At 41.8% G+C, this 23,935-nt stretch overlaps 1 protein-coding gene across 3 annotated transcripts in view; it reads left to right on the forward strand.

Moving 5' to 3' along the window:
• The window catches only part of tsc22d3 (TSC22 domain family member 3), a 42,594-nt gene extending 20,306 nt beyond the window's left edge, over nt 1-22,288 (forward strand). For 2 of the 3 annotated variants that reach the window (XM_012967993.2, XM_012967992.2), the window contains exons 3-4: nt 19,994-20,045; nt 21,040-22,288. In XM_012967993.2, coding sequence (XP_012823447.1) covers nt 19,994-20,045; nt 21,040-21,279 — 292 coding nt within the window. In that variant the 3' untranslated portion in view covers nt 21,280-22,288. 3 annotated transcript variants of the gene reach the window in all.
• Nucleotides 22,289-23,935: the final 1,647 nt, after the last annotated feature.

Genomic DNA, 23,935 nt, shown 5'->3' on the forward strand with positions numbered 1-23,935 from the left:
TTTGCCCTCACCCTAAGGGTGTCAGAAGTGTAGGATTGCCACCTTTCTTTGCTATTAATATCGGCCTTTAGGTTGGGGGGGCAGTTACATAAGTTAGGGGTGGGAAATGGGCGGGCTAGGTAGGAAAATTGGTAGATGGGGGGAATGGGCAGATGGGTGAGGATAATGGGAGGGGCAGGGGCTGGTTTCTTTTAAAAGGGGGTCATCTGTAGCAGAAAGACTTAGGGAAGGGAGGGATTATAAGTAAGGTTGTCACCCTTACAAATTTTAAATTTGTAATACTGGCACTGGCCCTAGCTTGGCTGGGTGGCAACCCTACAGATGTGCTGCCCAAAGCGCCAGCTCCAAAATGAAACAATAATAGTAAATAGGTGCCGAAGACCCAGGTTCAATGCCAGATTATTCTGTCAGGGCCACACAGCCTTCTGAGCAAGATAATAAAGAGTGCAGGAACTTAGCAAGATGGACCTACAGTATATTATCATGCATTGGACCAGGGCCTTCAGTGTCTGCCAACTCGCAGACTTTTGACGTCATGCACCAACGCACCAACGATGTTGCAATGAAAGGGCGGTTCCTAAACTGTACTTTAAAGCTGCATGGATATTAATAGCAAACAACAGACATAATATCCAGTGCCCTACTTTAGGAAACAGTTCCAAAGCTGACACATAATGTGGGACCTCTGAGTAAGGCTGATGTGGTTTCTCAGTGAATCCCACCTGATGCCACCCTGTGTGTCTGTAGTAAAAGTCATGAATAGGCTCTGCTTTGCATGCCATACACAAACGCTGACTTCAGCAAGAAAACGCGCATGTGTTTCCTGCCCCACATGCCCAGTGACAAAAATATCTCATTCATGCCCATTTCTACACACCCAGGGTGGCATTCGCCCCACTTATCACATGGATTTTAGCTGGAAGCACCCAAGTGTGCATTTTCTGGTTGATATCAGCTTTGTGTATGGAGTGACAGGCAGATCCCAATCATTCCTGTTTCTACAAAAACACGGTAGCATTGGTGTTTTCATTGCTTAGGAGGGCCCTACTTATTGCAGGTAGTGGATTTTAGCCAAAAAGTACTAGGGATGCACCGAATCCAGGATTTTTAAGCATGCGCTTTGTGTGCACTTCTGTTTAACCCTTCCGTAGACTAATTTCCATATTCAGTATTCGGCCGAATCTTTTACAAAGGAGTCAGGGTTCGGCCAAACCCAAAAATAATAGATTTGGAGCATCCCTAAAAGCACTCCAGTGTGCATTGGTAGATCCCAATCATGCCTGTTACTACACAAACAGGATGGCATTGATTGGGATCCACTGGTGGAAAAAAAACACAACCTACATCTGACTTTAAGGGTCAGCTACAAACAAATAGCACTCAGAGGCCCAGTGACTTATATATTCTTTGGTCCTAAGGCCAGGAAAAGTGACCTCCTTTATTCATCCTATACAACTGTAAATATCTGTAGGTGAATGCCACCCACAGTACCCCTAAGGAAACTGCTTCACGGAGTTTGCACACTGACCACCATATGTAATAAAAGACATTGGGTGTCTTTTTTATTAACACTGGGCAAATTTGCCCATAGGCAATAACCCATGACAACCAATCAAATTGTTGCATTCATTTTCCTACCAGCAACTGGCCAATTACTGGTTGGTTGCTGTGGGTTACTGCCCACAGGCAAACTTGCCCAGCATTGATATATAAGCCCCACTAAGTTTGCCCAGTAGTAGTAACCCATGACAACCAATAGGATGTTTGCTTTTAAACAGGTTACTAGTAAATTCTACCTCCTAATTGGTCTCTATAAGTTACTGCTCCTGCGCAAAGGTAGTGCCTTTTATTACATAACCCCAAGAGAGACTCTTGTCTAGCCTGAGTCCTTAATGGGCGGGGGTCACAATTGCCACAAAAACATTGCCTCATTCCATGATCAAAGCTGCCTCCGTTTATCAGCCCTAAAACATTTGCAAACACATGTGAATACTTTCTGTTTAGGGTTCCTTTAAGAGCTGCAGTGTAGGGTGAGTTATACTTCAGCAAAGAGCCATCACAGCTTATATACAGTATTGATTGATCTTGGTCACCGAGCCAGCTCTGGCTCAGGAGTGCAGGTGGAAATTATATTTATTTCAGTACAAGAGCAAAGGGGATATCCAAATATGGAGGCTTGCCTAGTAGGTGTGTGAGAGCCAGTTGGCGCTAGATCCCTCCGATACCCTCTGCCGCAGCGGGCAAATCAGTAAAGCACACAGCTCTGCCTATAACAAACAAACTTCATGCCTTCCTCATAAAAGTGCGTTTGTTGAAAGCATAAACAGGGCCAGACACAGCCTTTCAAACAAATGGGCTTTTCTGAACGTTTTTTTTTTTTTACCGCCTCTCTTCGTCTTGTTTATTTGTGTTGTCTTCTCACTGTACAAAGGCCCTGAAGAGGGGGGGAAGGAGTGGGCTGGCCAGGGGTTGTTCTAGTCTGGGGCGTAACTTGGATGCCAGACATTAAGAACTGGGAGTTCTGCCAAGGGCTTTATCAAAGGAAGCAGATCGGCCAGCAGCTGTGGATGGGAGCCTGCCAGCTGTCTCTCTCCCCTGCTTTATCATTTTTTTCCTTTTCGTTTTCTCTTACAATCTAGTTTTTTTTATCTCAACTTGTTAATTTCTTGCTAACACATTTATCCCTTGCCACCTTCCCCATTAGTCTTCCCCAATTCTTTCATCTCCACCCACTTTTACTTCTCAGGGATCTCCCTTGCTTCTCCCCTGCTTCACTTCCTGCGCCATCTTCCTGTCATTTCCAAGGCCTATCACCTACTTTTCCCATTTCCTTTCACCATTCTTGTCTTAGCTGATTTCCCACTTTTTTATCTGCTTGTCACTCCCCCTCCCCCTAACTTTCCCTGGGAACTGTGGATTTTTACCTATTATTTAGACATATGGGTGTGTAGAACAACAGACACAGATGACCCAACAGATACTGGGGAGGGCAGTAAAATAGAGAGGACCTAGTGGGAGTTGTGATTACTAAATTGTGCTCTGCATTCTGATGCAGGATGCAGCATGCAGCTGAAACGATAATTCAGTAAATTCATTCATTTAGTTTATAAACTAAAGACAATCTAGAAACAGAATGCATTCCACTGGCAAAAGGGCAATGTCCTACTTCATGGCTGTGCTAAGATTCTATGGTGGGTGACACTTAAATTGTCGGGAAAACTCAAGTAGAAAAAACTATGATTTGAGCCCCTACCTCATGTGTTTTCAGCCTCTGACCAGCTTGAAATACTGAGTTGGTTTTGACTAGAAAAAGTGTGTGTGCCATTTTTGGGCTGAAATGTGCATTGACAGGTAGATTCCATACCTGTTAGTGTATGAACAGATAGGGACAGTAAGTGAGGGGGCAAATTTTCTTTGTTTGTCCCAAAAAATGCTGCACCAAAGCACCTAAAATAGCCTTCTGTAGAAGACTTTGAGGTGTTTCTAAGGCAATTTCAGTGTTAGTCTGTGTGGGGCTGTCTCAGATGCCTTTCTGCTGGTTTTTGGGCTCTAATTATCAAAACATCCCCATGTGACATTGGCATAGGTATCTGGCCTTAAAAATCAACCTGTTGAGCAGTTTAACCATTCTTTAGCATACTACCCATCCGCCTGGATATATCTTGTGCCCCTGGGCGCAGTTTAAACAGTATCTGCTGATGGATCTTCTTAGCACATGGAGTGGGCTTTCCCATTTGTTTGGGATATCACTACAGAAAATGCTACGTGGTCATCTACATGGAAGGCCAGCATAGTATCCATCTATTTAGCCTGCATGATAGGAAACCACTAAAGTTAGGCTATGCCTGGCCCTACGGGCCTCACTTAAACTGGAACAGATAGTAGAGTGGATGAGACCTATGGCATGTTGTGGAAATCCTTCTGTCTTAGTACAGGTATGGGATCTGCAGAATATTGTTGACCTGCGTTTTTTCAACATATAGACTCTTTCTTTAAAGTAAAGCAGCATGGCCAGAATGAATAACATGCAGTATAAAGGAAGAACAATAAGAGCTCTATAAACCTTACTGTATGACATCAACCTCTTACCATAATTCTGCTCTCGAAACTGTGGTATGTTGAATAATAGCCCATTACGCAGAATAGTGCTAAAAGGCTGCCTACCTTGCTGCTGCTATGTAAATAAATGAACACGATAAGGATAAAGGCTGGACAGGACTGTTGACATAAGGCATAACTTCTCTTTCACAGTCTATTTTTGCCTCTCAAAGACGGGCCAGATAATAGAACCTTATGGAGAATTAAGAAAAGAAGTCAGTCGTGGTTGTTCTGTTGCTTTCTCAGCTTGCCTTGTCATAGTTCTGTTGTTTTGATACTGATTCCCAGCCTGCACATTTATATGGCCTCATGTAGAGTCCTGCGTGGAACCAATTTTTGAGGCCCAGACCTGCAACCAGCATTTTTATTTGCTTTGACCTACAACCTGACCCACAACTGTCTTATCCACAACGAGATCCACGACATGCTGACCACCATTAAGAAGGAAGTGCTGACATGGGCTGGAGTAGAATTTTTTTTTAAACAAAATGTTTCAAGTAGTAAAATATAGATAGTATAGGTAATATATTATAAGAAATATGGATAAGACCTGCAACCCAACCCTCCTACTGGCATCTATACAAATCCTATAAAATCCTACCAGCTTTTCTTGCAGGTAACCCGCAGGTACACGACTTGCTGCAGGACTCTAGACTCACCATAGAAATTCGTCTTGTGGCACATCTTGGCAACCTTATGCCAAGCGCTTATGCTTGCCCCTTTTCTTAGTAAATTCTTATTAAGTTTATTTCCACTTACATACAAGGGTACAGCTTTCCGGTGTACCAATTACTGGTTCCGAATGTTGGTATATGATAATTACAAGAACATGCTCCGTGCAAATAGAGTTGGTAGCATTGTCCCTTTCATATATAACATTATGTATTATATAGTACCCATGGATTTCCCAGCAGTTAGCACTTCTGGTTTGCAGTTAGGAAAAGTGACTAAACCTGTGCCTTAGTCATGGGATTTCATAAAAAGCCGCACGGATACACGAGAGAGCACGCTGTATCATCAGCCTGGCACAGCACCAAAGGAAGCTGATACAGATGATCTCTGATAAAGCAATACGTTACAAGCAGACCTATCCAAAGCAGCTTAAGTGATTTATTTCTCATTTGAGCTGACGTCTGCTGGAAATCCACATGGATGAATATTCATTTCAGAAAAAGCATAATAGCAAAATAGACTCTACATACCAATAGGGAAAAAATGATGGCATGGTGATCAGGAAGGTACCACTGACTGTTTTTTTTTTTTAAGAACTGGTGTAAATTTAGTGACTGGGGGCTGCCTACCAAATTTGTGCACTCCGCAAGTACATTCGGCAGCTTATCTGCCCATGTATGGGGTCCTCAAATTGGGCCCCCCGATCAATATCTGTCTGAAAATAGGGCAGATGTCGATCTGGTAGGTGTGATTTTCCCATTGGATCGGGGACTGCATCATCTCGTTGGTCTGACAGCCCATATACCCGCCATTTTAATTTGATTGTTTGGCCCTAGGGCCAAAGGATTAAATTAGCCCAATAAGCTCACCTTATGTGGGAATATCGGGAGAAGATCTTTTTGTGACCACACCCTCTAAGTACCACTATTTTACAAAATTTAAAAAAAGGTTATATAAAGTTTGAACACATTTTGGCAGGTTTTGGGGTCTTGTTTTATGTGTTATTACAGTTTTGCTAATAAAGGTGAAATTGCCCTTTAAGCTGCAAGTCTCAGTTCCCCCAAGAGACCTGTTTATCGTATCAGATACAGTTGTATCTCAGTTTAGGTGGTGAGTATCGTGGGCTCTCTGCTAAAAGCCTACTTATCTAATTATGTTTGAGAAACTTTGTATCTTTTTTGGTGTTTAGTGCAGGAGATCAAAGGGAAACAAAGATCTTTTCAATAAGAATCTGAGACTGCGGGCTGAGCTGTTAAAATCAGAACTGTCCCACGAAAATCAGGACAATTAACGTGTATGGCCACCTTAAGACAATTGTTCTGCTTCATATCAAAAAACTGTTTTAAGGTGACGTACCCACTTTAGCAGTTCATCCCTGCTCTGTGACAGTATGACCTAACTCACCATGACTCAGCAGCGCCCCCTTTCTGTTAATTGCACAGGTGAATGTATCTCCGGCGAGACTTACTAATCCAACAGTTGGAAGGGACAGTGTTTACTCAGGCTAATTTGTCACAGATTAGTTGTCTCCCTTCTGCAGAGCCAGCCCTCGGAACAGCTGAAGGGGTCATGTAATGTCACAAAGAGGGCTCTTTAGCATGTACCATGGCATGGCCTGTATACAGCCACATAATAATTATTGCCTCTGTTTAACAATAAAATGCATTCCTGCCAACAGTCCCCAAATAAACATTTCTTAATGTTTTGTATATCTATCACTCAAGGAAGGACCAGCACCCTCTATCTGTTGTCCACCGTGATTAATTTCATGTCATGCTGCATCAAATGTTTTGGCTTCCCTTGGAGTGCTGGTCTTTCATTCAGGCACATATTAACCTATTGTCCGTGCATTTGGATATTGTACAAGCTTTTTCATTATATATATATATATTTATTTAATCAGTCATATATAGTGGGATGCACAGTGTCCTATTTAGTGGGATGCACAGCCAAATCAATTATATAAAAGCTATTATCAGACCACTACACCCTTTAAAAAATTGTTAATGTCTTTTTTATAAGCACATTGCTCTAAAATTTTGACATTTCAGTCCTTATTACGACTTGGGAAAGGTCCTAATAAGGACTTTTTGTGCGATGCGCATATAATAAAGACATTCACGTTTTTTAAAGGGTTTGCATACAGCATTGTATGTGGCACACAATTTTCACAGCAGTAGCAAGTGAATAAAGTGAAGGTTTATTATAACTTGTATAATACACAAAAGTCACCAATAACCTGTATAATATAATCTAAAATGGTATTGTGATGTCAGTTGTGAGCTATAATGTCACTTGTGTCACGAAACAACACTTGCGTTTTCCAGTAAATAATGTACCACCCACTGTAAAAAAATAAGAAAGAATATTGTGTGTAACCTCAGAGTTTCATAGTCTGTATTACAGCACTTTCCCTTTGGATTCATGGCTCCTAATACCATTATACAGTATTTTGCAGTAAGGGCTCATTTTCCTTTAGGATAATATATACAGGTATAGGACCCGTTATCCAGAATGCTCGGGACCAAGGGTATTCCGGATAAGGGGTCTTTCCGTAATTTGGATCTCCATACCTTAAGTCTACTAAAAAATTAATAAAACATTATTTAAACCCAATAGGATTATTTTGCATCCAATGAGGATTATTTATATCTTAGTTGGGATCAATTACAAGGTACTGTTCTATTATTACAGAGAAAAGGGAAATCAGTTTTAAAATTCTCAGTTATTTGATTATAATGGAGTCTATGAGAGACAGGCTTTCCGTAATTCGGAGCTTTCTGGATAACGGGTTTCCGGATAAGGGATCCCATACCTGTACTGCAAAGTGTAACCAGATGACTGTCCAGACTGACTTTTTGCATGTAAAAGTGTGACCCAGTGGAATTGAAAGTGTTAAATCCAGGCTGACCAGGGTCCCTCCAGGGAAATTCCTGGAATACATAAACCATAACAAGTCCAGATCCCCTTCCTGCAGCTGATATCTGCATGGTGTTTGTGCTATATATAACCTTTTGCACGGACAGGCCACGCTTGCTGACAGATAACATGTTTGTAACATGCTATTGACCTCTAATTGTTTACTGGTGAGGAAGTCCTTCCAAAACTCCCATATACTGTCCCCTCTGGGTAAACCGTTGCACTTTGTAGATAAAGGGTCAGTCCCATATAGAGGCAAGAAGCAATTGACAGTGACATAGCTAAGGGAAATAGAAACATGGAAAAAAGGGGGGGGGGGGTTTGTACTAAGTAAAACAGTCAGGGTGTCTGTAAACTGCCCAAGTGCACTTCCTGCCTACAGGAGTATGTGGACAGACTGTTTGCTGTATGCCAAGCATTGAGCAAAGTTGACCATAATTGGACAGACAATATGTGCCTATTTGGCCCTTAGACCTAGGCGACAGCTTATCTGCCTGTGTACGGGCTCTCCTCAATAGATATCTGGCCAAACATTGGGCAGATAGATATCTGGGCAAATACTGGGCAGATATACATCAGGCAGATTTAAAAAACCCAGTCATTGCATGGGCCACACCACCCACTGATGCCTCCCAGGCTCCCATTGGCTTACATTATGATCCAATTGTTAGTCTGAAGGATCGTAATCCTTCATAATCATAACATAATCACCCAGTACAAAGTGCCCATATTAGGGAAAGACTTTTGGTGCCAAACGAGCAGATCTTAAAGTGTATGGCCACTTAAACGCTTTTAGAATTTATCTTAGCATTTCCAAATAAAGAAATGCATAGCAAGTTAAAAAATAACTACATCACACAAAATATGAATTAAAGGGTTAAAGTTTCGCTGTGAATAATCATTCCGCTATGTTCCATCTGTTCCACTGAGCAGTGCATAAGGCAGCGTTAGAAATCAATGCCACAGGCAAGGTGCAAAATGCAGTGCTTTTGGGCCCAAGGCAGCCTTGCACTTAAAGGGTTAGTTCACCTTTAAGTTATCTATTATTATGTTACAGAATGGCAACATTTCAATTGGTCTTCATTATTTTTTTGTTATAGTTTTTTAATCATTTGCCACCTTCTTCCAACTCTATGCATTTTTGAAAAGGGGTCACTGACCCCAGAAGCCAAAAAAATATTGCTCTGTGAGGCTACAGATTTATTGTTATTGTTACTTTTTGTAACTTTCTTTTCTATTTAGGCCCTCTATTCATAAACCAGTCTCTCATCCAAACCACTGCCTGGTTGCTAAGGTAACCTGGACCCTAGCAACCAAATAGCTACTGAAACTCCAAACTGGAGAGCTGCTGAACTGAAAATGAAATAAAAACTACAATTAAAAAAAAAGAAGACCAATTGCAGCAAGCCAATATCTACACTTTGCCCCATGTTATGTGACTAAGGGCCATAAAATATTTGCTTACCCAAGTGTGCTCTGTGTCAGTCACCCTGCAAACTATGGGGCTGTGAAGCAGGTGAGATGCCACAACACTTTGCCTGTAGCGCTCGTCTTGCTTAGGCCTCAGTCATCACTGTCACCTCTAATGATATACAGCAGGTAAATACTTCCGTCACACAGCTCTCATATTGTTTTGACATATGTCACAAATACTTTTACAAACTAGGCTCCAATGCAACTGCTTGTATTAACCAGGACAAACAAAAATCTTCAAAACAGTAACACCTGTCACTTACACTGGTAATAATGCCCAGACTGGCACTGGCCTTAAATACACTTCTCTTTCCTCCCATGTTGCTGAATGAGGACCAGGCAACTGACAATTCTATACAGGTATGGAATCTATTATCCGGAAACCCGTTATCCAGAAAGTTCCAAAATTATGGGAAGGGCATCTCCCATAGACTCAGTTATAAGCAAATAGTTATAATTTTTCAAATGATTTTTTTTTCTCTGTAATAATAAAACAGTACCTTGTACATGATCCCAACTAATATACAATTACGGTAATCCTTTTTGGAGGCAAAACACTCTGTTGTACAGTATTGTATTTATTTAATGTTTAAATAATCTTTTAGTAGAATTAAGGTATGGAGATCCAAATTATGGAAAGATCCCTTATCCTGAAAACCCCAGGTCCCGAGCATTCTGGATAATGGGTCCCATACCTGTACATACAAATGGCCCTTTTTAAGTTTTTACCCCCTGAGAGAGCTCACTATGATCGAACATGTTAACTTTCCTGAGTCATCAGGAAAATTATAATCAGTCATTCTTTTCTAAAAATACCCAGTTTTTCCCCTAGGGAAGCCAACTAGACAGGTAAATCCTTTACTAGAGGGTGTGTTCATTCGAGCTGGCTAGTAAATCCCTTAAGACGATTTCCCTGACAGAAGATAGGAGCGTGTGGCGGCAGGATTATTAGATCTGTTCTTAAGAAATAAAAAATGTCAAATGATTCATTGATGGACGCGTGTATCTTAACTCTTTAAAGTGCATTATATATTAAATAACACTTAAATAGATTTGACCCTTTTCTGCAAAATATGGAATAGTGTGCTTAGTAACTGTGCCTGACCTGCCCCACCAGCTGTTGGCTGTGTTCCTGGTTCCCTGACTCTGTACAGGTATGGGACCTATTATCCTGAATGCTCAGGACCTAGGGTTTTCTGGATAAGGGATCTTTCCGTAATTTGGATCAAGCTTGGTAAAGGTTTCAGGAAGGGCCCGAAACATTGCCCTCTGAACATGTGTATATGGGTTAAATAAACACCCTTTTCACTCTGCAATTTTTTGTTGTGCTTCTGTATTTGCTCAACTGTATTATTAACCACACTGCAGGAGAGTGGTGTTCAGGATAAGCACCCATCACTTCCACAATTGTATCATACTGAGAGGGTTGAGCTCCCCCTTACTGTACATAAAGTCTCATAAAAAATGATTTAAACATAACAGGATTATTCTACCCCCAATAAGGATTAATAACATTTCAGTTGGGATCAAGTACATTGATCAGTTTTATTATTATAGAGAAAAAATAAATAATTTTTTAAAAATTTGAATTATTTGATTAAAATGGAGTCTATGGGAAATGTCCTTTCTGTAATTCAGAACGGGTTTTTCGTAATAAAGGATCCCATACCTGTATTATTTAAGCCATGGAAATTTGATGTGGATTATCTCTTAGGATCCATATGTGGGAGATTTTGACTGGCTAATGAGATAAAAATGATTTAAGGGGATGATAGAAGTATTTTGATACCCTCCTTCTGCTTGGAGATCACTGATTATATTGCTCTCTTCTTATTTAAGAAGCCTCAGGCACATATAAATTGTACATGCTGAACTTGCAAACCTCTTGCTCAAGGCCACAAAGAAATAATGTAGGAGGCAACGCAGGAATCCTAACTTGAATCAGGATCCAGCGGCTTATCAAGTGAGAAATTAATTCTCCTTTATGGTTTGGCAAAGTCTTTTGCAATGAGCATAATTATATGGTTTCCCCACACCTTATGTAATGCCATGTGGAATCCAAGCAGTCCAGTGGCAGGTTTGTCATACCTCACCTTTAATGTAGGCCATATTTGGATAATGCATGCAGCTGGGAAACAATGGTTTAGTGCTGAAAAGAAAACCTAGAAATGTAATGCAATAACAAAATATCAAAGTTACGGAAAAGCAAACCATAAATACACCTATTGTGTTTTTTCCTTGGTAAGAAGCTTTATTGTAACCGCTGGCCCAGTACAGGTCCTCTCCCACAGACAGACGTGTTTGCCAAAATATTTAATTGCTCTAAAATCAGGTCACGCATCAACATGTTATTAAAGCAAGTGTTGCCCAAGGAATTTTAATTACCAGCTATTGTACTAAGCAGGCTTCTTAAAGATAATAGTAATATTGCCCAATCATATATGGGTAGCAGGCCATATGCAATAAGATCTATAACTTCCCTGTTTACATGTCAGGTTTACTGATAAATTGATGACTTGCTGATAAACAAGTGGTTTGCCTTTGTGTGGGGACAATGAATTCCAGACGCTCCTTTTAGTTTATGTGTCCGGTGAGTGTCACCTGTAATAATGCCATTACAAACAGGAGAAAACTCAACAACTACCATGGGACTGACAAACAAGCTTATCAACCATGTTGGATAATGAATGTTGCCACAATATACATAGTGGTTGATGACACCAAAGATTAGATAACTGCTCCACTCATATGTACCAGGTTTTCCCAGGAATACCACTCAGTCTAAATCCCCCATAGCAGGTGGGTTGGGTGCCATGTTGCACCATTTGATTTCCTCTTCCCAGCAATATCATGCCAGGAGCATGTTCAGCTGGAGAGGATCCTGACCCAGCTTCAACGGTGCATCCTATGGAAGAGGACATCAAGTGGTGCAACTGCAAGTTGGCACCCAGCAAACCCACAGTGCTACTTTACTTTTTAGGAACAGTACTGGGGTCCCCGGTGGTGTGGTTTGGGGCGGAAAGGAGGCCTCTGCAGGTGAGCTAGCGTTTTAATAATGCTTTAGTTCTCCTTTGTACTGTATGTATATATAAAATATAGATTACCTGGGACAAAGCTGTTTGGCTTGTCATGAATGTTGTCTATATTTTTTCACAACCAGTGCTTTGGCTTGGAAGTGGCCAATGATTTTTAGGTATGAAAAATGTCACATGGGATGTATATTGAACTGGCCTCACTTGGACTAAGAAGGTGGTCCCATGTGTATGGGACCTCATGCTTATTTGGGGGCAGTGAGCAATGGCCCAGTGCTTATTAGACACCATCCTACTGTGTCCAAAGTGGGCAACATCCCACCTCCTGCAGGCAACTTTAGAAAGCCGAAGTGATGTGTAGGCCTGCTACTCCCTTGGTTGCCGGAGAACAGGCATTTCAGAGAGATTATTTTCCCCCAGTAGCAGAGATTTATTGTGGGCGACTAATCTGTCTGTGGGGCATTAGCCTTAGGCAGATCTAACAACCTTCACTGATTGTTAGGCAAATGTCCCTTGCGGGTGATTAGTCCCCCACAATAGATCTCTGCTACCATGGGTGACTAATCTCCCCAAAAAGCCTTTCTACCTTCAATAAAGGGTTATGAATTGCAATTGTGTCTCTGTGCTACTTAGAGTGCTAGCTCTGTGAACCAACTTCATGGCATCAGATCATACTTAGGCAGCGCAAAGAAACTGTAGCTTGCTTTCCAATAAAATCCTGCTCAGCCATAACACTTCCTTGTGACTCATACCATGACATTGTACAAAATTAGTCAATTAGCCTGCAATTAGATATGGGGGGAATCAATATAAACAACACTGATACTGAAAATTATGCCCTTCACAGCTCTGTGTACTGTAATTGAGCACCCACACTAAGTAAACTATATAATTAGTGATAACTTTCTTTTATGCTATATATTTTTCTATAATCTTAAAGTGTAGATTAGACACACACTTTTTTTTATGGAGGAGACTAGTAGGGCCGGAGTAAGCAAAGAAGGGGCCCTGGTCAATAAAAGAACGGTTCACAATAAAGCTGACACGTTATACGCTCTACATAGTTACGGAGCTGCGTAAACTGCATAAAGAGCACCAGCTGCGTATATTTATATATGTCCATATAAACTTACATATAAGGCACTATAGGCCTCATTTACCAAGTCTAAGGCAGGGTAAAAAAGTGCAAAAATAAAAGTTAATATGTACTTATTGAGGCCTATAGTCAGGGTCAGACTGGGGTGTGTGGGGCTCAATGGGGCTGCCACCACAGGGGCCTCCCACACCCCCAGGGGCCCCTGCCACCCACACATCCCCCCGCCCTTAGCTCTGAGTGTGCATATCTCATACTTAACTAAACGTGATAGGAGAAGGGAGGTCAGTGGGGAAGCGCCAGTCCAGTGAGGATTGGGTCTAGGTCAGAGGGCCCACCAGGTTTTTCCCAGTGTTCTGCAGGCCCTGTCTGATCCTGTCTATAGTGCCCTTTAAGTAAGTCCACTACAAGAACTGGAACACCAAGGACTACGAGTGTGTTGTTTGGACTCAGCCTGCACTTAGCTTCCTAGAAGGGAGTCTTCAAGCTCCTGAAAAGAACTCAGAGACCTGTGCTTCTCCCATGAATACAGCACTGTATTTTAGAGGAGCAAAGCTGGGGGCAGTAGGTGGGCATTCAGATGTGTAAAATAAGGGTGCACCATTGGCATCCTATGCTTTATTCAACGCTCAGTGTGAGGTGCAAAGTACATTCTGGCTGGGTGAGCAAAGCTGTTATTGAGGCAGAGAGGGCCCCACTGTAACTGTAGCGTAGTTTTGAACTCATGCCCCTATATCAGATTGTTTAGTACAAGGATAGAAACCCCCAGCTTCACAGCTGCCTCCTGAGGATCAGGGCATTTTCCCACGTAGGTCATGCCCTGAAGCCCCAGCTAGAGCTTGGTGGAGAGTCAGCAGGCGGCACATCACGTGCAAGGTCAAGTAAAATGTCAGTCTGTTAGAGAGCATGTTTGTGTGAAAATGGCTGTGTCATGTAAGAGCAGATTTATATAACGCGGTGTTATTTTTACTCTCAGGCCGACAGTATTATTGTCTGTACAAACAAGCGAAGAATGCTCTGTGAGGTCACGCAAAAGCTCCTTACAATCTGATAACAAAAGGAGCCTGAACCAGAGACGAACAAAGAGTATAAATACATATATCTACTTCCCTATGTTTGTATCAGAATCATGGCGACGCAGTGCCATCCTGTACACGGCTAATTATTATTATTAACCTTTAATTACAGACACTAAAAGTATGCAAGCTTGTAAAAAAATAATGTATGAACATTATTTACATAATGTACCTGAGCCTGAATGGCTGGGGTTTTGTTTATGAAATATATTAAAGATGTCTGCTGCAGACTTCAAAGCATGGGAATTGGCGGCTGCCTAGACCTGCCAGTGATTCCTGTGTTCCTCTGGCTTGTATTCATAGCGCCAACTGACTCAAGTGAATGGTATAATAATGCTTCATAGCAGGGGCAAAACATTACCTTGAATTCTCAGTAAAACACTGCATTGTGGGTAAAAATGGCAATTTGCTCCCTTTTTGCCCTTAGGCTAAGGAACTATGGAGCGGCTCCAGCAGGGAACCGGAGTGATGCCAAGGCCTTAATACCGGCAACTCCTATTGTTGCCAGTGGAAAGCCATTTCGGAGTGGTTAGTTGCCCGCGATAGTAAAGATCTATTGTGGGTGACTGATTCGCTCTTTGGGTCCTTAGTCATATATGGGATATTAAAGTGCACCCTTTCTCTGTTAAAGAAAATATGGAGAGGGATGCAATAGAAAGGGCTGCTAACTTGCCTGCGACATGAGTACAACAGAGATTTAAACCCAGATCAGATCAGATCCAGTAGCATCTTGGCCATGCCTATCATGCCATTGCCTGGTCCTTGTTCTGCTCCTGCCATCCACCCCTGCTCTGCTCCTTTGGACAGTATCAGTGGGCATCAGGTGACAGTTCTATGCATTTTATTTGAGGGGGTAATTTAGATTTCGGGTACAAATTACTGACAGTGGGAGAAGAACCAGTTACTGTGAGAAAGTGGGGCTTAAACCAGGGAAACTTGACAAATATGGGGTAGTGATTGGCATATTTGGTATAGGTTGGTAACGTACTAACAAGTACCTTATGTAAAAATCTGCCTAGAATACCTATAAAAAACCCAAAGTGGTATGCTCAGAGGCTTGGTTGCACTATCCATGTATGGCCTGTAGTTGTGGTGATCTATTGGGGTGTATGGCAAATTTTCCAGATTTTTACCTAAGACAAGACAAGCAATATAGCAGCTCCCGCTAATATTTCTAATTGCAAAGAATGATTTATGCAGGCAATGATCTATACCCTACTACCTCTTAAGGGAGCGCTCTCCCGCTCCAAACCCCAAGAGCCCTAACAGGCTTTCTCTTAATTAAGGACAAACAAGTCAATCCAAATGACTGAATCACTAGCAGGGATATAATGGACCCTAAGCCCTTGAGATCTGAAGCACAACTCTAATGGAAAAAGAAATAGAAGCTAAGCCCTATTTATAAATAGTGTATATTTTTAGCTTTATTCATTAGGGACAGAAGAGCAGGCAAGAGTTCAGCAGACTGGTGAGGGGGTCAAGGTTTAGGATTAATGAAACTTGGATTAGTAACAGACGTCTTATATGAAACCTGGAAACTCTGCAGATATTTGGAAAATAAATAAATCTGAGAGTACAGATTAAGCTTAATATATTGCATATTCGGTGCTTGCTGACGGCTAAAGATATTAAAATGATAGCAAATAGAACTTTTTGTCTCGTGACACGGTGCCCGCTTTGATATGAGGTCACGTTAAGTGACAACAGGCTTAAAAAGACGTAAAACTGGCGAGAGAACAAAATGTTTTTTTTTTTGGTTAAAAAGTTGCCACAACTTTGTGCCCGACATGCTTCATGCCATATATCACTTGGAACAATGTGTACTTTCCCTTGCATATAAACACAGACAGCACAGTGATCTGTATAGTAATGATAGCAGAGGTTGCCAGTAGAGGGCACTACACACCAGCATGAAGATAGAAGGAGGCTTGAGACTGGTGTCCTGTGCTACTGACAGGGTGGGGGTGGCTGCATCTGATACAGTTCATTGTTTCCAAACATGGTGCAATACTCCGTCATCATTTAGTAATAACAACAATAACAAGTGTATTTATTATTATTATTACGTGTCACCCCAGCAACGGCATAGTGTATAATAAAACATAATGAGCAGTTTATATGGTAGAATCTTTTATTGGTTAGTGTGAACTGGGATGCTCTGTATACTTCTATATTAGTTGACAGAACAGACATGGATCTTGTTCATGGGAGCTGGCACTCTATAGGGGGCTTAGGGTCTGTATACATTTCTCTTTGAACATGGACCCTTAACTAAGACATTTTTCAATATGTATAGTGCAGCCTTTATGTTCTATTCCACCACCCCCCTATCTCTCAGCAAGGGCTAATTTAGGGGGAAAAAAATGATAACATTGTTTGCAGAACCTTTTCTATAACACTGTCCAAGTTGCAGCACCACCAATGTTGTTAAACTGCAGATCCTACACCTTCTGCTGTGGGTTCTGCTTCAACAAGAGGACTATGTGTTTGGCAGCACTTATATAAAGCACTAATGCTAATGGCCATTCCATATTTCTGGTGTGGAGGGGGATTCCAGGCACCTGCGCTTCCCTATGCGCTAAACAGCCACAGTTACTCGGTACCTGTCACCCTATCCATTAATCCAGCCTACTGAGTCCATTTTATTACCATCATAAATTACTTGTTTTGTTCATTTGTGCAGCACTATGTAAACCTGGCCCAGATGCTGCACCGATGCAGGATAGAATGAAATGCAAATAGCAAGACAATAGAAAAGCTAAAGCAGTGACCTCAGGCAAATGGTTACAGTAGACAGAGCAGATTGTTTAGATGCATTGTTACTATGTTGGGGTAGTTCTCCTTTGCACCATGAAGCTTTCATTGTTTAGTGGGACTGCAATGGGCATTTGCAACTGAGTTGTGTCTGTACCTGCAGTTCAGTAAGCACTGAATTGTCTTACCAAAGGCATATGGCAGCTTCTGATTGTCTCTGCCTTTTGCATCTTAAAAGGGGGTTCTCTTTTGCACAATGAGAGAAAATGTCATTATAAGCAAACCTCCACTATACATATTCAAATGTTTTTAAGGTTATTTGTAAATGTTATTTGCTCCTTAAAGCAGCATTTGTTAACTCCTTTCTTTTCCCTGGTTCTGACTCTTGAAACAATGCAGGAGAAGTCCATTTTCCTCCAGGTCTGTTAATCTCTGCTGTCTTCTGCTACGTTATTTCAGGAGTCTAAACCAGCAGTGCTGAAAATATACTAGCAGCCAGCCAGACACAAAGGGGTTACCTTTTAGTATAATGTAGAGAGTAATATTCTGAGACATTTTGCAATTGGTCTTTATTTTTAGTTTTTTTTAAAGATTTCACTTTTTATTCAGCAGCTCTTTACTTTGGAATTTCAGCAGTTATCTGGTTGTTAGGGTCCAAATTTCCTAAGTAACCAAGATGCGATTTGATTAAGAGACTAGTTTATGATGAGAGGACCTGAATAGAAAAATAAGCTATTAAAAGAAATAACAATAAAACTGTAGCCTTACAGAGCAATCGTTTTTTTGGCTGCTGGGGTCACTGACCCCCATTTCAAAGCTGGAAAGAAAATAATTTAAGAACAGTAAAAAATAAGTAATGAAGACCAATTGAAAAGTTGCTTAGAATTGGCCATTCTATAACATACTAAAAGTTATCGTTAAGCTGAACCACCCCTTTATGCAATGTGTATTGAAAATTTGCTTTGGGTTTATTTCAGAAAGTTAGTGCAGACATGGGTTCCTACTGCTGGTTTGTCAGCAGCAGAGCTGATAATCTAGTTGCTATGGGCAGTGAGATGTGTGGTGCTTAGAAAAAGAGCATGGCACGGGGTAAGATACATGCTTACAAATCATAGCTTAATAATATATATCCAAATGACATTCCCACTGCACAGTTGGGTCAGAGAGATACCCCTGCAGTTTGTAATTGACCACTGAGCTTGCAGTTTACTGGGAGCAATCAAAACAACACACTACAAGGAGGTTATTCTGCAGCAATGCAATATATATGGCAGCTCCCCTTTCCAGTCCACTTCTACCACTGCCCATTCACCTTGCAATAGGTGCCCCATTGCTTCATTTGTGGTCTTTAGGGAGCTGGTTTTTAAAGGCCCTTTTTACCTCAGGGGGCAATATTTTTGGGGCTTTTGCATGCAAGGTGTATGCTTGTCCATTAATAGTTGTATTTTTGCTTTGGTTATTAATATTTGAAGGGATTTCTGGGGAAGCTTGCTCTGTATTAGTCAGAAAACGTTATGTGCAAGATTTTTCTGCATTCCCATACTTTGTGCAAAGACTCCAGTGCTGGCAGAAATGATATTTTTGCTGATTTTTCTCAGCAGTAGCAGCACAAAGAGTCCTGCAGGAATGTGGGCTTGTTTGTTAGCTGGGCGCTTTAGCGGGGAGGGGGAGGGGGAATTGCAGAGTCAAGCCAATTTGCATACGGGAGGCTGACGCCATATGATGTCACTGCGCTGCTATATAAGGAAGCGGCCGTCTGAAATAGCAGTCAGTCTTTGGCTTGTTGCATCAGCAGTGGGACGCACAGCTTCCCCATACATATAGCAAAGCAGCTACTTCTAGGAGTCCCATAAAGGACAGGATATACGTTTTACTGGAGCTCTATATATTGAGGAGCCGCCGTGCCAAAAACATGAGCACAGAAATGTGTAACTTCCCAATGGAGGTGGCCGTGTATGAGCTGCACAATTTCTCCATCTCGTTTTTCTCCTCCTTACTGGGGGCTGATGTGGTGTCCGTAAAACTGGATAACAGGTAATTACAGAGCCCTCATCATTGCACGCTTAATGCCCTGCAGAAACCATTTGGGGCAGAAACGATTTGGGGCAGAAAAGTCATTTTTATTTAAAAAAAAAAAAATGTTGATAGAATTGGACATTATTAGTGAAAAGGTGGAATGTGTTGCAGCTGGCTTGGGCGCCAAGTGATTTTGTCTGTAGGTTACAGAATTGTTTTTGTGCTTTGTTTAATGTGACAGAATGACAAAAGGGCAAGGTGCACTGTACAGAATTACAGATTATAGTTTTGCAGTTACAGATATGCAGCCTCTGCTTTAGGGTTGGGACCAGTTGGCTAGCAGCAGCGATCAGGGGCTAGTATGTATGTATGTATATCTTTATTTATAAAGCGCTACTTATGTACGCAGCGCTGTACAGTAGAATACATTAATACAAACGGGGTTAACTAGTGTAACTGCAGAGCATTCATTTCCATTCACTTATCTGCAGATCTGCTTGTGTGTGGGTATAAAATGTGCCCAGACCGCTCGCTATCAGATAGAATTGCCGTTATGGCTTGTTTGGCCCATGCTGGATGCTCATTTCCTGGAGACAGTGGCAGGTCGGTTAGAGCAGGATAATCCCAGTTTGGACTGGAACAGACTCAGTTTCCTCCTCCTTGTTTGTCACCGGCCAGAAAGGCATTGTCTGAGCTGGGGGGGGGGGGGTTTAACCCTCGCTGTGCTGTGCTAAGCAGCACAATTCCTTAGGGGTGCACCTGGAGACCAGATGAATTACAGTACACGTAGTCAAAGGTTTTGCATGTGTTTGGCGGTGTCAGCATTTTGCACGATTATAACCAATTCTTTCTCTCTGCAGTGCATCGGGTGCCAGTGTCGTTGCCATCGACAACAAGATTGAGCAAGCCATGGTGAGCATCTCTTTCCTTATCTAATGCCCCCACATGAGAGGGCACAGGGTTATTTGATAGGGAGGGTACTGGAGTTTTTTTGTTTGTTTGTTTTTTATTTTAGCAAATATTTATTGTGACGTGTGCCAGTATCTGCAGGGCAAGGGTTAACACACAACAGAAAATATTTGAGGGGTTATAATGTTAAAAATAATTAGTGGCATCCCGTATCCAGTTACCAGAGACAAAGAGGCAGGCAGTGCATGATTTACAGCCAGTGCACGAGCTGCTCTGTGGCTTGCACAGTATGTGGCAGTGCGGGACCTCCCTGCACTTCTTTGCAATGGCTGTCTCCTGTTGCCAGGCAGATTTTCCCCTGGTGGGCCGGTGGGATCTCATTGGATGGAGCAGCACTGCAGTGCTAGCTGCGGATAATGCCAGCTTAGGCATAATGACATTGGTTTCCTTGCAAGTGAGCCAGCAGCCTTTATTCCCTTGCTCAGAAATTGACCCCTTCTTTTTATTGGACTCAGAATTAAGCCATCAGCTGTTATGGACCACACTTCCTACCATCTCTAGATAAGCTGTATGCTGGGATTTGTACTTAATTCAATAACATCTAAAAAAAAAAAAAAATGATCTAGTCCCTTAGAGTGGTTAACAGAGGATGCTGGGAGCTGTTAATTGTTAATAAGATTTTACTGTTAATACATTTTACAGCCCCTAAATCAATCCATTAGTGCAGATGCTGCACAGCACTAATTAGCTGAAAAATCCATGCACTTTCAGACAATGCTGCACAGGGTAGTATAGCCCATCTTGCATTTTTGCACCCTGCCCCTCGCTTCCATAGTAACATCAATTGTTCCCAGTGTTAATGTGTAACTAGGGCTGATTAGTTTGCTGTGCCCCCAAGTTGCAGTAGGGATTATGTGTCCTTTAGGGGTAGGTGTGACCTTATTATTGCCCAGTGTTATGTGACCTTTCAATAACATCTTCCATCTTTGCTCTACAGGATTTGGTAAAGAACCATCTTATGTACGCTGTGCGTGAAGAGGTTGAGGTGCTGAAGGAACAGATTAAAGAGCTGGTGGAGAAGAACTCGCAGCTTGAGAAAGAGAATCATCTACTAAAGAACCTGGCAAGCCCAGAGCAAATGAAGAAGTTCCAGTCTCGGCTCCCTCAAGATGAAACTCCAATCAAGACAAAACTAGATTTCCTTCGCGCATCTCAGAAGGCTGGCTCTGCAGTCTAAGTGGCTCTGTCTTTGGAGTGGGCAGAGCCACTGAACTTTTCCTGCGTCTATATATGAGAAAAAAATGAGATTTTTTTCCCCCCTCTTTAAAGTGTCACCTCGGCTTGGAGGGTCGTTGACTAGCCAAAGCTGGCATGTGCCGGGGCTAGCGTGGGCCTCCTCACAAGTCTTTTCTTCAAGAGAAGAGTGAGAGAAGCTAGACATGGACTCTTTAAGAAGAGTACCAGCCAGAGAGAGCTGGCTCGGCATGAATGTTGCCTTTCTTTGGCGCCAGGCTTGGGAAGCAAAGCCAGGAAACAAGCAGGACATGCTAAAGATGACCAGAGACTGCTTCTGCAAGAGTTCTCTGGGCATGGAATACAAAGTTGATGAGGAGATCTCCCTCTCTGTGTGTTTTTATAAACTGTACCATAGTGGGAAGCAGAGAGCGTTAACCTCCTGGAATGAGGATAAGGAACAGTTACCCTAGTAACAGTTCAGTACAAAGTATAATACATAGGGCACTTTAGTGCTTTATAATGGAGATTGTTATACGTTGGCTCACAGTTGCCCACACTAGTGATCGGTGGCAGTCTCTTTAGACCCCACCCACTACTGGGCTTGTTAGTTTAAGTTTACATAGCTAGTATGTAATTTTAGCACTTGCCAAAATGTTCTCTTTGAAAACTTGGGAATATGCTACACAGACTTTTTTTTTTTTTTTTACTTTGTCTTTTTATGTATGTGTAGAATATAAATGTACCTGTCTGACTCTATGCCAGAGCACAATGGTGGGAAAAGCCGCCTGAAAGACTCACACAAGACACTTTAAAATCCGGGAAAATTAATAGACTGTGGACTTTTTTTGCAATATTCCTAAAAACTTCAGGACTACAGCTCCCAGCAATGGCCATAAAAGGGCTTGTTGGACGAATAATGTTTTCTGCTGTTTAACATTACTGTCTGAGATTTCTGGATTGTACATAATTCAGTGGAAAGCTGCAATAAACCGTTTTTTTATATAAACAAATCATTTTTATGTGTGTTAATAATTGGCTTTTGCTATTGGAGCCATTGGTATGGTCACACACACAAATTCTGTTTAGTAATATTTAGCTGATTTAACTTTCTCAATGCCATAGGTGCTTTATTGTGGCACCTGTCAACAGCTAATTTTATTTGGCGTTCACACTACAAGGGTGTAAAGGGCAAACTAAGCCAAAATAAAAAATATTTTGCAACATCTAAACTTATATACTATATACTAATAATTATCATTTTATTTGCTGTGAAAAGAATGCCCATAATGTGTTTTCCCTTTGGTCACAAGAGGCTGCTACTGTAAGTCTACTCTTCACATCACGCCTCAAGCATTAGTGCACCTTTATTTAAAGGCAAAAACTGCTAGAATTAATGCTCAGGGCATGTGGTAGTTGTAGTTCTGCAACATCTGGGGAACCAAGGTTAAGAAAAAGTTAGCTTGAAAGTCAACAATGACTTTTTACTTCTGGCTTTTTCTTTTCATAAGATCTGTTCCTAGATCAGCAGGGGCAAATCATTAATAGGGAGGCAATTAACAAAACTGGGAGTATTAACCCATAGCGACCAATTTATAACTGGCAAGGATCAGCAACTGCATTGAGACTAATGAAGGCAAAATGCTGATTCCTGTGGGTTGTTATTCCAGAGTAAAATCTATAGCTGTTTTTCCCCCACCCCCAAACATCTTACTCCAGAGATGCTTCTAATGTCACCGAGTTTTGAGCATTTTACTGTAGGAAAAAAAACAGATCTGAGAAAAGGCAGAAGGGTGCTGTTTTCACGGAAGGAATAAAATGGCGACTGGGGCCAGCACTCCACCCTGGCAATGATGAGATGTTATCAGTCATTCTGTTTGTATTCTGTTACCAAGGCAAGCAGAACTGAAAGCCACACAGACGCACACTCCCTACAGCTCAAACCACTGATCACACCACTCTTTCTTGTGGTGCGAGTACAGGAAATTCAGGAATTGATATCTCTTCTTATCAAGGCACCTACGTATTCTGAAGGGGGTATCCCATGATGAATAACTGGGGACATGGCAAACAACCAGCAACCCATAATGGTTTTTTTTTAATTTTATTTTGAAGATGCACAAATACAAATGCTATATATATTTTTTTTTTAGTCATTAACTACTTATCTATTTTTGGAGCTCATTTGGTAGGGTGATCAGGCTAGGTATAGAGGGAGCACAGATGGCCATGTGCAGGCCATAGTACAAGCAGATCTTTTGTTTACCCTCTGATGCAGTGTATCCATACTATATCTATCTCCCTACTATATCTGCTATCTCACAGCCACTGTCCCTTCCCAGAGGCTATTGTCCCCCCACTGCTACTATAGGTACCATCTCTCCCTACTAAACCTGCTATCCCACAACCCCAGTCCCTTCCCAGAGGCTATTATCCCCCACTGCTACTATAGGCACCATCTCTCCCTACTATACCTGCTATCCCACAACCCCAGTCCCTTCCCAGAGGCTATTATCCCCCCACTGCTACTATAGGCACCATCTCTCCCTACTATACCTGCTATCCCACAACCCCAGTCCCTTCCCAGAGGCTATTATCCCCCCACTGCTACTATAGGCACCATCTCTCCCTACTATCCCACAGTCCCTTTCCAGAGGCTA

Source organism: Xenopus tropicalis, chromosome 8 (genome assembly GCF_000004195.4).
Source record: "Xenopus tropicalis strain Nigerian chromosome 8, UCB_Xtro_10.0, whole genome shotgun sequence".
NCBI classification, from domain to species: Eukaryota; Metazoa; Chordata; class Amphibia; order Anura; family Pipidae; genus Xenopus; species Xenopus tropicalis.